Here is a 14,452-nt window from a genome sequence, read left to right on the forward strand (position 1 = left end):
AAATTAAAAATATTTTTTCCCTGGATTCCTTGGGTCATGACGCATCTCCCCATATAGGCCACGCCCATTTGCGCCATGATAGATTTTCCGCCATCTTGAATTTTCTCCAAAACACACTTTTTGCTCCTTTTCCTACATATTTCCTTCAAATGTCACAAAAATCGGTACACATGATCCACACACACACACACACACACACACACACACACACACACACACACACACACACACACACACACACACACAGCTCCACTTCACACGGGTGTGATTTTTGAGTGTGAGTGGCTGTTGGTGGCTGTTTAAACAGCCACCCACACACACATACTGACTTCTTGAACTTCCGCCTTCTCGAAGAGTCACCTAGTAGTCGGGGACCCACAAGCCCAAAAGCTCAAGGAATAGGGTTGAACCTGTGATTTTCTGCCGTACTTTTTATTTCTGTTTTATCTATAAGTTTGGTCATTAAGGTCAACAGAATGAGAGGCCTGCTCTGCCGGAAACATCATGGAAGATACAAATGGCCATTTGTATATTCACTGTCCCATTGACTCCACTAGAAATATTAAAAAAAGAAAAGAAAAATCTGCTTTAAGTAGCATGTGAGGGGTCAAACTAGGGGTTCTTTGTGATTCTGAATCCATTGCAAGCATTTGTTTTGCATGATAAACATTCCTTGGGCAAAATTTCAGCCACCCAAAAAGTGGGGGAAAAAAGTGATCACTTTTCACAGTTTTTGAGGGCCATAACCTTTTTTTTTGCGATGTTTACGGCAGAGAAGGCCTCTCATTCTGTGGACCTTAATGACCAAACTAATAGATAAAACAAAAATAAAAAGTACGGCAGAACATCACAGATCCTCTCCCATTTTGGTGACTGGGTCCCCGGCTATACGTGACAATCACACACACACACACACACACACACACACACACACACACACACACACACACACACACACACACACACACACACACACACACACACACACACACACACACACACACTCCAATATGAGAGCATCTCACAAGAGCATCTTTAGGATTCACCATGAACTAAGGGAAGCCAAGGGAAGCTTTTAAACTTCCAAATGGCCTCATTTTCTGAGTTAGTGCTGCAAAGATAAATAGACTAAGTTTCTTCAGGAGGACACAGCCAAGCCCTCGGGCGAGTATCGGACAATTCAGCTGACATTATTGATAATTATCACACTCCACATAACTAGAGAATGTAGCTGATGAAATGATGTGTATGCACCTACTTTGCATGATGCTGTAAGTGGTTAAACAATTCTCATTTTGTCCCTCTTATCTGTGTGACTAGACTTAGGACAGAGTTGCTCCAGGTTGTAGGCAAAGGAAGAGAGTTGGTTAGGGTTGGGTTAGCATCAGCACATTTCTCTAGTCTAGACAGGATAGGTTGTCTCATAAAGAGTCATTTGAGGATTTAAACAAGTACAAGTGACATAAAAAGTATACACTGTAGGTTAACGGTCACATTGATTTTCTTGTGATTTTTACATTTGACGCTTCTGTGTAGCCTGTTCAAAAAGTCCACAAAGGTTTTGGGGATCTCCGGTCTATAACCAAACACCGCTCCGAGATTGACGTTTTACACACCAAAGCAGGACCATCATCATCTCCAAATGGTCTCCCATTTGGACAAGTGTATGTCACTGGTCAAGTCATTTTTCATTTCTCAACTAGGCAATCACGTTGGTGATATTAATTTTTATTCAGTGTGTGTACTTAGAGTATTTTGTCCCTAAGGTTTTTTAGTTGTCACTTTGACATGGAAAAACAATTTAAAAGTTCAGCTCAAAACAGAATCAGTTCTCCTCCTGATCCTTATCCTCTAAGCACTGATTTGTAATTGTTTTCAGAACTACCAACTGTGTGTCCTGTGGTGGTTCATCAACATGATTTTGAGGATAACCCAACAATGAGGATATCACATTTGGTATAATACTGTAGGCAGTATATCCACAAATCCTGTCAAATGTCTATCATGTAAATCACTGTCAGATTGTAACAGTGATATCAAAGCTTAGGTTACATGTCTCCATCACCCAAAGGTTAATGTGACTCATTCAATCCTTCATCAACTTGAATAAACTGATTGCATAAGAGCTCTTTGTGTTCCTTTGTCACTTTGTCATATTTTTTGAAACAAGGAAGCTGAAGTTCATATCTCCCATGGAGATTAATTGCACTGGAATATGTCTGAAACAACAGGTTTAATGGGTAATAGAGAATGTAACAGGGATATGGGTGACCTTAGGCTTTGAGACTTTGCATAATTTTCACTATGCACTTACTTGATCATGGACCTGGTTACATTAGTCCATCAAATTCATCAAAATAAAACTAAATTAATTGTTTGTTTGTTTGCACACCTCCATACAATAACTTTGTTTTGTTGATTGAGAGTGGCAAAACAAACAAACTCAAAAAATCTCAAAGGCTGAAGTTAAAAATAGTTTTAATAATTTAGTTTGCATTTTAATAGGCTAGACATGTCGTTTTTGTAACAAACCTTCAGTCATTTTTGAGTTGTACCTGTGACACATCAAATATATAGTAATGAATTAAAACAACTATTCTAGTAATATTTCTGGATGGATTTATAACCATTTTATTTGACTCTCTAAATCAAATGTAACCCAAACAGCTCAACACACTGTCCCACCCCACATTTGCACTCTTTCCCCACTGGATGGCGTCACTAATCCAATAACCACCTGACGACACGAAGCCATTTATGTTTTAAAAATGATTTAAAACACTGAAAAAAGAAAAGAAAAACATACTTGTTGTGGGGGTTGGACTTCTGCACATTTGCCAGCATCTGATTGATTGATGACACAGATTTCCATTGATTGACTATTTCTGATGACAGTCATGACACCTCATGATCCAGTCTAGCAAGTTAAACAAAAAAGTCATTTCAGACTCACATTAAATACCGGTATCAAGACTTTATGTGTTTATACCACACACACACACACACACACACACACACACACACACACACACACACACACACACACACACACACAATATTTATTTTATATTTGCACTGATGTAATGGGTTAATTGAAGATGATTGATGGGGGCACCCAATCTATGGGTGTGTCTCTCTGTGGGTGGCCTCCAGAGAAAGAAGGAAAAAAAAATAGAAGAAAAAAATACATAGACTAATGTTTTTTTTTTTTTTTTTTTTTTACAATAACGTCTTTACGTATCATAAATATGACCAACATTGGCTGGTGTGGTAACTTCTCTCCGCCTGTCTGTACTCTGTCCCTTAGCTTGTATGACCATCGCAGGAAGAGAAGGATCGAGGGAAGCAGCCCACGGCCACAGCAGCTCCACTGAGCTCAGGACTCACTCTTCTGAGGACTGACTGACGACTGCATCCCGTCAGCAGGATCTCACACGCGGACAGGACAGACGTGTTGTTGTCCACCCCAGGCAGGGAACGAACGAAAATGATGGTTTTGAAGATCCGGGACCAGGTAACTGGAGGGATAAATAACACTCCCAGTTAACGTAGTTCAGTCAAGTGTCTTGTCTACTCGTTAGCTGAGCCGACTAGCTAAACAATGTGCAGCCTGCTACACAGCAGCGAGTATCTATGGAGCCCACGCTGTTGCGAAGTAACAGTTGCATTCTGTAGAGTGAAGTTGAGTAGAGTACCATTTTATAATGAAGAACTGGAATGCTATTTTGATTCATATAGAAGCCTAAACTTTCTACCGCATGTTGTGTGCAGAGGTGGAAAAGGTACTCACATTTTATACTTGAGTAAAAGTATCAATACTGCAATGTAGAAATACCCCGTTACAAGTAAAATTCCGGAATTCAAAATATACAAAAGTATTGGCATCAAAATGTACTTAAATGATCAAAAGTATATTAAAACAAATACAATAACAACTACTTAGTTAGGCCTGCTTTACACCACTGTTAATATCAATATGGTGATATGCCATATGGCTTGCCACAGTATAGCCTCCTATGCATGCAGTCCAAATGTCAACTTACTTGATGGTGTAGGTAGTTCATATTCATAATATGTCTTAATAAGTCATTTTAACTCTTGTGAGATTAGAAAGCCATGTACTGCGATAGTCCCTTTGAACTTTAACAAATTAGTTAAAACTTTTTGGTGCCTCTAACATTTGATTAGCCTTGTGTAACAGTGCTGGCTCAAGTTGTAGGCTACATATTGCCTGGCTGCACTGCAACTTGCGCATGCCAAACATTTTCTCTGTAGGAGATTTGGACAGTCACCTGTTGCTGAAGTGAACGAAGCCTGTCTGGAATTACGTGTTGGCAAGCTCCCTGGCTGAGCCAATAATAAAGGAAAATAAACACCAAATCAGACACATAAACTTCAAATGTATTAGAAAGAATTATTGCATAACTGTTAACAGAAAACCATAGAAGTAATATAGAATTAAATCTAGACCCAAGCCCTGGGGCTAGATTTATCAAAGGTCTCATTACACACACACACACACACACACACACACACACACACACACACACACACACACACACACACACACACACACACACTTCAATACACTGATGCCTGTAATACACTGTATTGTCAACTCACTGTTATAAATAATACAGTACACTTTCACAAATAGTAGTGACACAACTCGGTGAGCTCTGACAGGCATCAGTACCTAAGCCCTAAGTAGCAGGTTTCAGTCCTGTTGATTTAATGACATAGCAACGCCTTGTTGTCAGTGTGACATTTGAGTAGACTGGACTGTGGCTCACTTTGTTGTCTGTTGCATGCATTGACATTCTGCTCTTACAAAAGATATTTAGGATCTCATAGTAAATATCTTATGCAGATATATCTTGGTCATTAGTTCTCATGTTTTTTGTTTTTTGAAAGGAGTAGTTCACCCCAAAAAGTAATTAATTTCTATCAATTACACACCTCACAAAGCCTTGCATTCATTTAGAGGCTTTTGTTTTTGTTGCATTCCTAAGCCAATAATTCAAAAGTTTTGGCTTAGGAATGCGACTAACATTTTTTCCCACCCACAAGTTCATGGCTTCATGAGGCGTGTAATTGATAGAAAATAAGTAATTTCTTTGGGTGAAATGTTGCTTCAAATTTGTTTTCTGTCAACCGCAACTGTTATGTAATGTAAATTTCGATGTCATGTTGTTTGGACAAATGCAAGGTTCATTGTTTACCTGGCATCCTACGTAGCTTCTTTTCGGCACTACACATTGTTGTCTCTGCTCTAGTAGCCTACTTAAGTGACATTTTACCTTGTTTGCTTACTAGTGTGTTCTTTCTTACTCGGCTTATGCCGATCTCACACGTAAGTTGCTCATTACAATTTATGCATTTAGCAGACCCTCTTTGCCCAAATTGTAAGTGTAAATTGAACTGAGAAGAGGGTGAGAGAAGAAGACAAACAGGAACAGCGAGACATTGTCAATGAAAGGCTGCTTAGACCTCCTTCATTTACACTGGGTCTAAATGTCGATAAGGAGACACTGTCTTGAGGCTGTATAGAGTTCAGCCAAACTGGGTCAGTGATGGTGCATGGCTCTGTCCTGTCCTGCCCTGACCACTCTTCCGGGCAGCCAGCAGGCAACGGAAGCGTGTTTGAGATTAGATCCCCCTCTCCATTCTCTATTGTTCTCTCTATTGCTTGCTGACAGAGTACCAGACAAAGAGACCAAAATAGCCGGACACTGATGCAGGCTGAGTGAGCCAGAGAGGGCAGGGTTGAAGGGACAGAATTTCTCTCTTGGAAGTTGCTGCCAGTGGGACAGACCCTCCATCTGGCCACTAGAGGGCGTGCTGTAGCTTAGTTTGTGGAATACCTGGCTGTTGCATTTAAGTTGAGAGAGCAAGTGGGAGCACACACACACACACACACACACACACACACACACACACACACACACACACACACACACACACACACACAGAAAAGGAGTGCACACCCATCCACATATAACTGGACAAGAACGCACACGATCGGCCATGCAGACAGGCAAAGTGCACTGTAATGCTCAGTGAGTGGGCGGGTGTGTCAGGGGAATGTCAGATGCATCCATCCATAGTGCACACATCAGCAGTGTCCAAGCTGGTATCTGAAAGCCAAACCTGTAAACAGCTCTGTGGTCTGTCTGTCTGTCTGTCTGTCTGTCTGTCTGTCTGTCTGTCTGTCTGTCTGTCTGTCTGTCTGTCTGTCTGTCTGTGTCTCTCCCTCCCTCCCTCAGAGTGTGGTAAGGAAACATTAGTGCTGCATGTTACTTAAACATACCTATAACTCCCTCATCGGACAAAAAAAATAGCGTTATGAAATGCAGTGCACATGGCCAAAACATAATATGATGCCAAATCCTTTTTTTATATTGTCTTGTTTGTCTGATACTCGAACCCTTCCCTTTTTTTGTTGGATGCCATCATAACACATTATCTTTTATCACATCAAATAAAATGTTGGAGCGACAGGCATCGCTCAAAGGATGAGGATCAAAGAGTGGGAGGGAGCCAACATGTGCAGTGTTGAGTGTGTGTGCAGGTTGGAATCTAAACAATTAAGAAAGGAAACGATTAGAAAGGAAATCGATATCTCCACACCAATGGTGTGGAGATATCCTCTTTCGCTGCTAGAAGGTGGAGACTAACCAACCACTCTGGCCAGTAAAAACAATATTTGCCAACTTGCTGAATTTTTAAATGTTCATTCAAGAAATAGCTTCTGTTGTCTGTTTGTGATTCTACCTAAAGCATTTTCAGCATGGCTGTCCCAACAGGGATTTGATGTCAGAACTTGTGAGTTTGCAATTCTGCCTGACTGTTTTGGTAAACCGACCAGCCACGTTGGCTGGTAATCCAAAAAGTGATGGCCTTATGGGAGATGACGGAGAAGAGGTGAGGATGGATGAGATGTTGGCGTTAGCTTGATGGGGTAGTAAAAGTGGTCAGTTGAGCACATGTGCGAGTGTGTGACTGTGTGTGGACAAGGGATTATATTACACACGGTGCTTCCTGTTCATAAGGTCAGACCAAAGGTCTGTGCAACCCTGCATACTCAGTCATAATATGCTGTCCACATGGATTTAGGGTCAGCGCTGTAGACAGTTTTCTATGTGCGTGTGTGCGTGCTAGCGAGACTGACAAGGCCAGACTAATAGCACTGCGTAGAATATTACTAGTCTGAAATATCTGCCTCTGGTGATAAATCTCCCCATATTTGCATACCGGTTCCTGATTGGTGCCCCACAACATTATGGGGGCAGTGAAATCCAATCACAACCAAGCGGATTTTGCCAGATTTGTCTGGTTTCCCAGCTATGTGTGTGCATGTGTGCAAGGCAGTGAGAATAATGTGCACGGTACGCCTGCACGGGTCTCGTATTGATGAAACGTGGTGGACTAGGCTGAATTTATGATTTTCTCACTGCCGTAGAAGGAAAGGCCTGCTCAGCACCAACACTGGTATTTTAAAGGAGTAGTTCACCCCCAAAATGACTTTTTTCTATTGATTACTCAAGCCATGGAGACTTGAGTTCAATAATATTTTTTGGTATTTGTCACATTCCTACGACAATAATTTGAATACAATAAAAATTCATCCCCATTGATTCCGGAAACCCAAATGCATCAATGGCGGTGAATGTTCTATTATCAAATATTTGTCTTGGGAATGTGACAAATACCAAAAAATATTATTGAACTCAAGTCTCTATGGCGTGAGTAATCAATAGAAAAAAAGTCATTTTGGGGGTGAACTACTCCTTTAAGCCTTGTAGATGTTTCTGGATTCCAGCCACTTATCACAAATTTCAATTTCAAATGTAGTGGTCTTCACTCCCGATTCCCTAGTTGAGCCAACATGTGGTTGGGTGTGGTGCAGCTCTAATTATGATTGATTCAAGTCACAAGTGTGCCCAGCTTGAATCTTAAATAGTGCTTTAGCTCTGTTCAGCCACTGCTTTGTTGGCAACTTGGCATAGCTGTCCATGGTACCTGCAACATTCCTGTCTAGAAATGGGAGTGAGGTGACTCAATTGACTATCTGGGAACCCATCTGCAAAATAAAAAGGAAAGGAAAAACAAACAAATCATGACAAATCTTTACTTTCTATGGTCAGCATATCATGTATTTTTGCACGTTTACCCAATGTTTTACTGTGCCGCTATGAATGCCAAACTGGTTCCAGACAAGCACATCTCCCTTTTTAATTCAAGATACCAACTGATTAAATCTTCAATGAATGTGTTATTCTAAATGTTTAATAAACAGAAGCAGAGGCTGAATACTTTTGTTTTTTAATCAAGCTGTCAGCACCTGCCAACAACTGTTCCATGTCCTACAGATTAAAAGTCCTGACTGAAACACACCAGTCAAACGGACAAAGCTAATGGTGACTTTTATGATACCTTTGTTGCTTGTTGTGCTTGTCGGTACCATACTGTGTCTTTGGCTAAATGGTGTCTTAATGGCCTCTATAGTGTTATTGTATTGCTGTGAGATCTGATGAATGGGGAATTGGTCGTACAGTGTTCTGGTTATGTTAAACATTGTGTAATTTGAAGAGATCAGGTCAAGGTCCCACAACTGACCAAGTAAAGTGTTAAAATTAGTTGATTTGGGATTATTTGACTAATACTTTTGAAACAAGTTATGTAACTACATCATACATTGTGTGTGTGTGTGTGTGTGTGTGTGTGTGTGTGTGTGTGTGTGTGTGTGTGTGTGTGTGTGTGTGTGTGTGTGTGTGTGTGTGTGTGTGTGTGTGTGTGTGTGTGTGTGTGTGTGTGTGTGTGTGTGTGTGTGTGTGTGTGTGTGTGTGTGTGTGTGTGTGTGTGTGTGTGTGTGTGTGTGCACGCGTGCGTGCCTGTCTACGTCAGACGTGCAGATTTATGTTGAGAACCACCTGCCTGCAATTGTCTCGCAGAGAACCCGTAGCAGTGCAAGTGTCTAGTTGGGCGGATCGGTGGTTGTCCAAAACCTGATATTCCCATATATAGGCATATGGCGTTCTCCAGACCAAAACCGATGGTCTTATTTCTTTTACATTTTTTATCCCACGACTTTGTAACCTTTTTTTCACCCAGTGCCAATTGCCTAAGCTGTAATCCTGGGCGTTGCACAATCTGAGCCCCAAACTGAGCTCATGCTTCCTTCAGTGCATGATGAGTGAGCAGGCCGCTTCTTATCACCTGACAGGGGGGAGCTTTCCCGGTTGACTGTAGCACGTGGAAAGAACACATTATTCCAACCAGTTCTTTACCCTACATCAGGTGCCCCGGCTGGTCAGGGTAAACCCCACCTAGGGTCAACCCCACCTAGAGTGTGGCCGTTGATGACGCGGAGGTCCCCCACCCAGGACCTTCTAGCTGTGAGGCGACAGCGCTATCAACTGTGCCACCGCGCCCCCTTTGAACCCCACTTTGAGTCTAACCGTGACCCATATGGCATATATGGGTGACTTCAGTCTTGGCGCGCATATCAGTGAACATGAGGGAGTGATACATCATTCAAGTAGCAAAAATATTATATATCCGCACCGCAAATCTCCATATTATGGAGTACCCTGATTTCATCAATATGACATCAGACGTCAGGCCTGGACTCCATATATGCGGATGAAAGGGGCACAGACAGATGGATACAGAAATCTGACAGAAAGATACGAGTATCCTGACAATTGGTACAATGGGTAATGGTATTGCATAACTGGGTGGTGCATGCATTTCCAACTTGCATCATTCCCAATTTGCACTCTTCCTGAGTAGGCTAGTAATAAAGTTGATGATAAATGAGGCATTGATTAGTGTGGCTCTCAGTTGTTGCATAGCTTCAAAAGAGTTCTAGGGAATTGGAACTGTTTTCACAAGGTGCTGTTTGCAAAATTGTGTCTACAAACAAACAAACAAATGTTCTTTACTATCTGAGCTAAGTCCACATTGGAAGGTCAGTGGTTGAAAAGGGCAGGAAAACCTTGGGCTGTATATATAATGTATAAATGGTAGGCTCATTAAAGTCTCTCAATTCAGTACTTTCTCTGGGTTAATGGGGTTATGCGGTTTGGCGTGGCCAGATTGCTTCTTTTTAGGAGCAGTCTTAAAAATGACAGGAGACTGACACACACACACACACACACACACACATACACACACACACACACACACACACACACACACACACACACACACACACACACACACACACACACACACACACACACACACACACACACACACACACACACTCTCTCTCTGCTCTTGTTAGCTAGCCTTGCATTCTCCAACAAAGGCAGTGTGTTCTAGTTTCATAATGAGGCGATGAGGAGATCTTGAAGCTACACCACCAATAAACCAAGGGGGATACAGTACTGAGTGACACACGCACACAAACGCATGCAGTAACACCAGAACACGCACGCACTAACATTCACGGACATGCGCGTTCAAACATACTCAGATCTGGCATTCATTTCTGTTTTTCTCGTTAAGTTTTGGGAATAATGAAAGCCTCTTCTACTTCAGCAGTAACTTTGTGAGTTCCCAGACACTAATTTGGCTCAATTGGCAATGGCATTACAACAAACTAGAGTAGCACGCACAGCTTGGGTTGTGCAACTCTTTGTATGTAATGGCTTTTTAAGATTTGCCTGGTCTGGGCGCCCATTGTGATAGAGCCAATAGGACTGGCCCTCGTTTCCATCTTTTAAAGTCGAGGCTTCTAGGCCTAAAAATGTACAGAATTTGAAGCTTCGACGACAGGGCCCGGGGGGCTCATTATAACACATACCCGCCCTACAACTATCTGCCATTGTTAACAAGGCAGCAGATAGGGTCTAGCTTTGCTCAGCTATGTACATTTTTCTCAGCACCAAAGTCGTGTGGGAACCAACCAGGGTCCAGTATGCAAATATAGAGCGGGCGTATCACCTTTGCGCTACTCTGATTGGTTGTAGGGAAGGGTGTATCACGTTTGCTGTTACGTTCCACTGTCTTTGAATTGTTTCACTTTGGTTGTTGCGTTCCACTTAGTTTTTTGGGTTTCTGGGGCTACTCTGGTTGTAGTGGCGGGCGTATCACCTTTGCGCTACTCTGGTTGGTTGTAGTGGCGGGCGTATCACTTTTGTGCTACTCTGATTGGTTGTAGGTTGTCACTTTGCTGTTACGTTCCACTGTGTTTGTATCGTTCCACTTTGGTTGTTAAATTCCACTGTGTTTGTATCGTTCCACTTTGGTTGTTACTTTCCACTTTGTTTCTTGGGTTTCTTGGGCTACTCTGATTGGTTGTAGGTCTAACCAATAGAGTCCATTTGAATCGTTTTTGTAACCTCCCCCGGAATAATCTTTTGAATGGTTGAGAACCAGACTATATCACGCAGTGTAATATTGTCTGGCTATGTGAAGCTATGATGTGTTGCAGTGACACACTAGGTACCTGGCTGCCTGCAGTTAATCTTTCACTCTATCCCCTTTCCCCTCCCTTACTGTCTCTCCCTCCCTCTCTCTCACTGCCGCTCCTCCTATCTCCCTCCCTCCCCCGTCTGTCCTCTCCCTCTCGCTCTGAAAGAGCTGGTTTCAGCACCCTAGCTGAAAAGAACACGCACACACACAGCTCCCAGCTTTGTCAACGTTAATCAGCCTCTGTGTGTTTCTCTGTACGTGCGTGCATATGTGAGCATCTGATCGTGTCCGAGAGCGTGCGTGTCTGTGCGCGCGTGTGCTTAGCTGCAGCGCAGGCAGCGAGGATATGAAGCTTCCTGTTTGCTGCTAGGCAGCCGCGCTCATTCTGCCGCATGCCGCTTACTGCCACCATTACGCAAAGGAATTCCCTGCTGCCGCTGTCCACACAGAGCGCGTGTGCTTTCAGAGGAGAGAAGAGAGCGGTTGACATGTAACCACAGCAACGCTCAGCGACAGAGGACGGAACCTGCTCTGCTCTCCCACCAGGATTTTTACCTCGACCGGCAAGAATGCGTTTCTGACGAACGGAATGTATTTGGGGGTTTCATTGCCCGCTCCGGCGCTCCTGAATTGCGCACATATGTGAGAGGGGGTGCAGTGTTGTGTTTGTATGTGTGTGCGTATGCATGTGCGTGTGTGTGGGGAGGAGAGCGATCAGTTCTGTGTGGACGCGTTGTTTCTACCCTGATGCGGTCAGAGCGGGCGAGCCGTGTGTGCATCGTGGTGCTGGAGGAGGTGGAGGAGGATGAGCCCTCCTCAGCACCCCCACCACCTCGCCCCAAATCCTCTCCGGACCACAGATCCCCTCACGCCTCTCGCAGGGCTGGCGCTCAGGAAGACAAGGTGAGAGGGCCCCTGGTACAGTAGGTTCTCTGCCGATTTGGATTATAGATGGCTGAAGACATCTCCGTCACAGTCTGTTCTTTGAGCCGGTGTGCCGGACTTTAGGCTTATTTGGGTTTATAACATGTTTGAATACTGTCTTGGTACCTTTTGGACCTGCTCAGAAGACTGGACAGAACATAGCCTTTCTAAAGCATGCCTAGAGGGGACATCACAGTGCTTTGAAGGACATCGCCGCTCTGTTGGCTAGTCTGTTCACCAAAATACAATGAACGGGATGACCTGTGACCCGCTGAATATAGCACCCACATAATCACCACTATAGCCTCATCATATGAGATGACAGTCTCTTTGTATGGAAAAGGTCCCCAGCAAGGCCTCCCGTATTGTTCCAGTAACAATAATGTATTGTGTGAGGTGTACGAACAGCAGTTCCCTGCCACAGAAATATGATGATGAGGCTTTTCATCCTATGGAAAAAAAAGATGTTCTCTTTGAAGTGTACACCAAGGCAGGGGAGGCGGGGGCAGTATTAGAGGGAAGATGGGCCAGCTCTGATGACAGGATTAGAGCTGTTGGTTCATGTCTACCTCCTCTGCTCTCTGCAGTACCTCCGTTGGTAAATAAAGCTGCAATCCGTAACTTTATTTTTGATTCAAGAATGACACTTCATTTTAACCAAACCGTGTGATGGAGTAATATAATCGTACTATATGACTAGAGCCTCTGCAGTGTTTGGAAGTCTTCTCTCTACTCTTCCATTGATAAATGTACTGTGTAGACCAGTGGTTCTCAACCTGTGGGTCGGGACCCCCAGATGATTAACTTAATGTGCAACATTGTTTTCTCACTCAATAGTAAACAAACCAACATAAGGTTTGAGTGTAAGAGGGTATCTGCACATTTCTAAAGTAACAATTTAAGGACTTTTTAATACCTCTAAAATGTCAAATATTAGAGGCAGAAATTGTGAAAATAGACGATCTACATGCTTGTGAGCATGTACATCTGCTATTTTCACAATAGAACGTGTTATATAAAATGTAATGCCTCAACTCTTAGTACTCGTCATTATGAGGGGGTCCCCAGTTCAAATGTGATTATTTTGGGGGTCCCAGCCTGAAAAAGGTGAGAACCACAGCTGTAGACCAGGTAGGACACATGCTGGATGACAAGTACGGCTGTACTGCCTGAAGCTCATAAGTGTATTGGTGAGGGTGTCTTATTCAAGAGGGAATTCCCTCTTGAATGAGATCTTTCGCCACTCACACAGGGGTAGGACGTTAAATTACGGATTGCAGCTTTCTAATGAACTGGGCTTTAGTTTAGGCAGATACCAACATGCCTCTGCTCCACTTATTTTTGAGTATTTTATTATTGGGCGGGGGAAATGCAGGCTATGAGGTCTGCAAGATGAAGGAAGGCCCCGAGGTGGCATTTGGTCATATACAGCAGAATAACTGTAGAAAAAAAATCAACAAAGATATAGAATCAATATAAAAAGTAAATGAGCGATACAGCAGTAGAAACATTAGAATATGGAAAAAACGAATGAATTGACATCTGTATCCTGTAATTCCCTACCAGAGTTGAGGGTGTACAGTATGTGTGTAATATGGAGAGCTGGTGGCACCACTGGATGTGTCGTGGTGTAGGTTACTGTTTCATTGTGCAAGGATGTTTACAAAAATACAAATGCAACTTGGTATTACATCACCAACATAACATTGGTATTGGTAACTACATCTATCTATTGTTGTTGTTGTGCCTCTCTTTTTAACACACACACACACACACACACACACACACACACACACACACACACACACACACACACACACACACACACACACACACACACACACACACAGCGCTTTTTGATATCCTACACCTACACCCATCCATCCTAAAACACATTAAGATCTCTTTATATCTTTCTTGACCCTTTGAGGAATGTCCCTATACCACTTGTCTTTTACTACTCTTACTTTATCAGCTGGTTTCACACCTGCTGGGAACAGGAGCTAGCAGGGGGATGTGTGTGTGTGTGTGTTAAATGTGTAATTAAAAAACATGTACAGGAATGTGACTTGCTGACAGTGGGGGCGTGTATGTGTCTCCCGTA

The 14,452-nt window shown here is 42.9% G+C and overlaps 1 protein-coding gene across 1 annotated transcript in view; it reads left to right on the forward strand.

Moving 5' to 3' along the window:
- Positions 1 to 12,171: 12,171 nt before the first annotated feature.
- LOC308292718 (serine/threonine-protein phosphatase 6 regulatory ankyrin repeat subunit A-like) overlaps positions 12,172 to 14,452 on the forward strand; it is a gene marked incomplete at its 5' end in the record, with an annotated part of 41,001 nt that continues 38,720 nt past the window's right edge. The window contains one exon of the mRNA XM_080735129.1: positions 12,172 to 12,327. Coding sequence (XP_080591255.1) covers positions 12,172 to 12,327 — 156 coding nt within the window. The remainder of the gene's footprint in view (positions 12,328 to 14,452) is intronic.

This window comes from Nannobrachium achirus (assembly GCF_963921795.1).
Source record: "Nannobrachium achirus genome assembly, chromosome: 10".
NCBI classification, from domain to species: Eukaryota; Metazoa; Chordata; class Actinopteri; order Myctophiformes; family Myctophidae; genus Nannobrachium; species Nannobrachium achirus.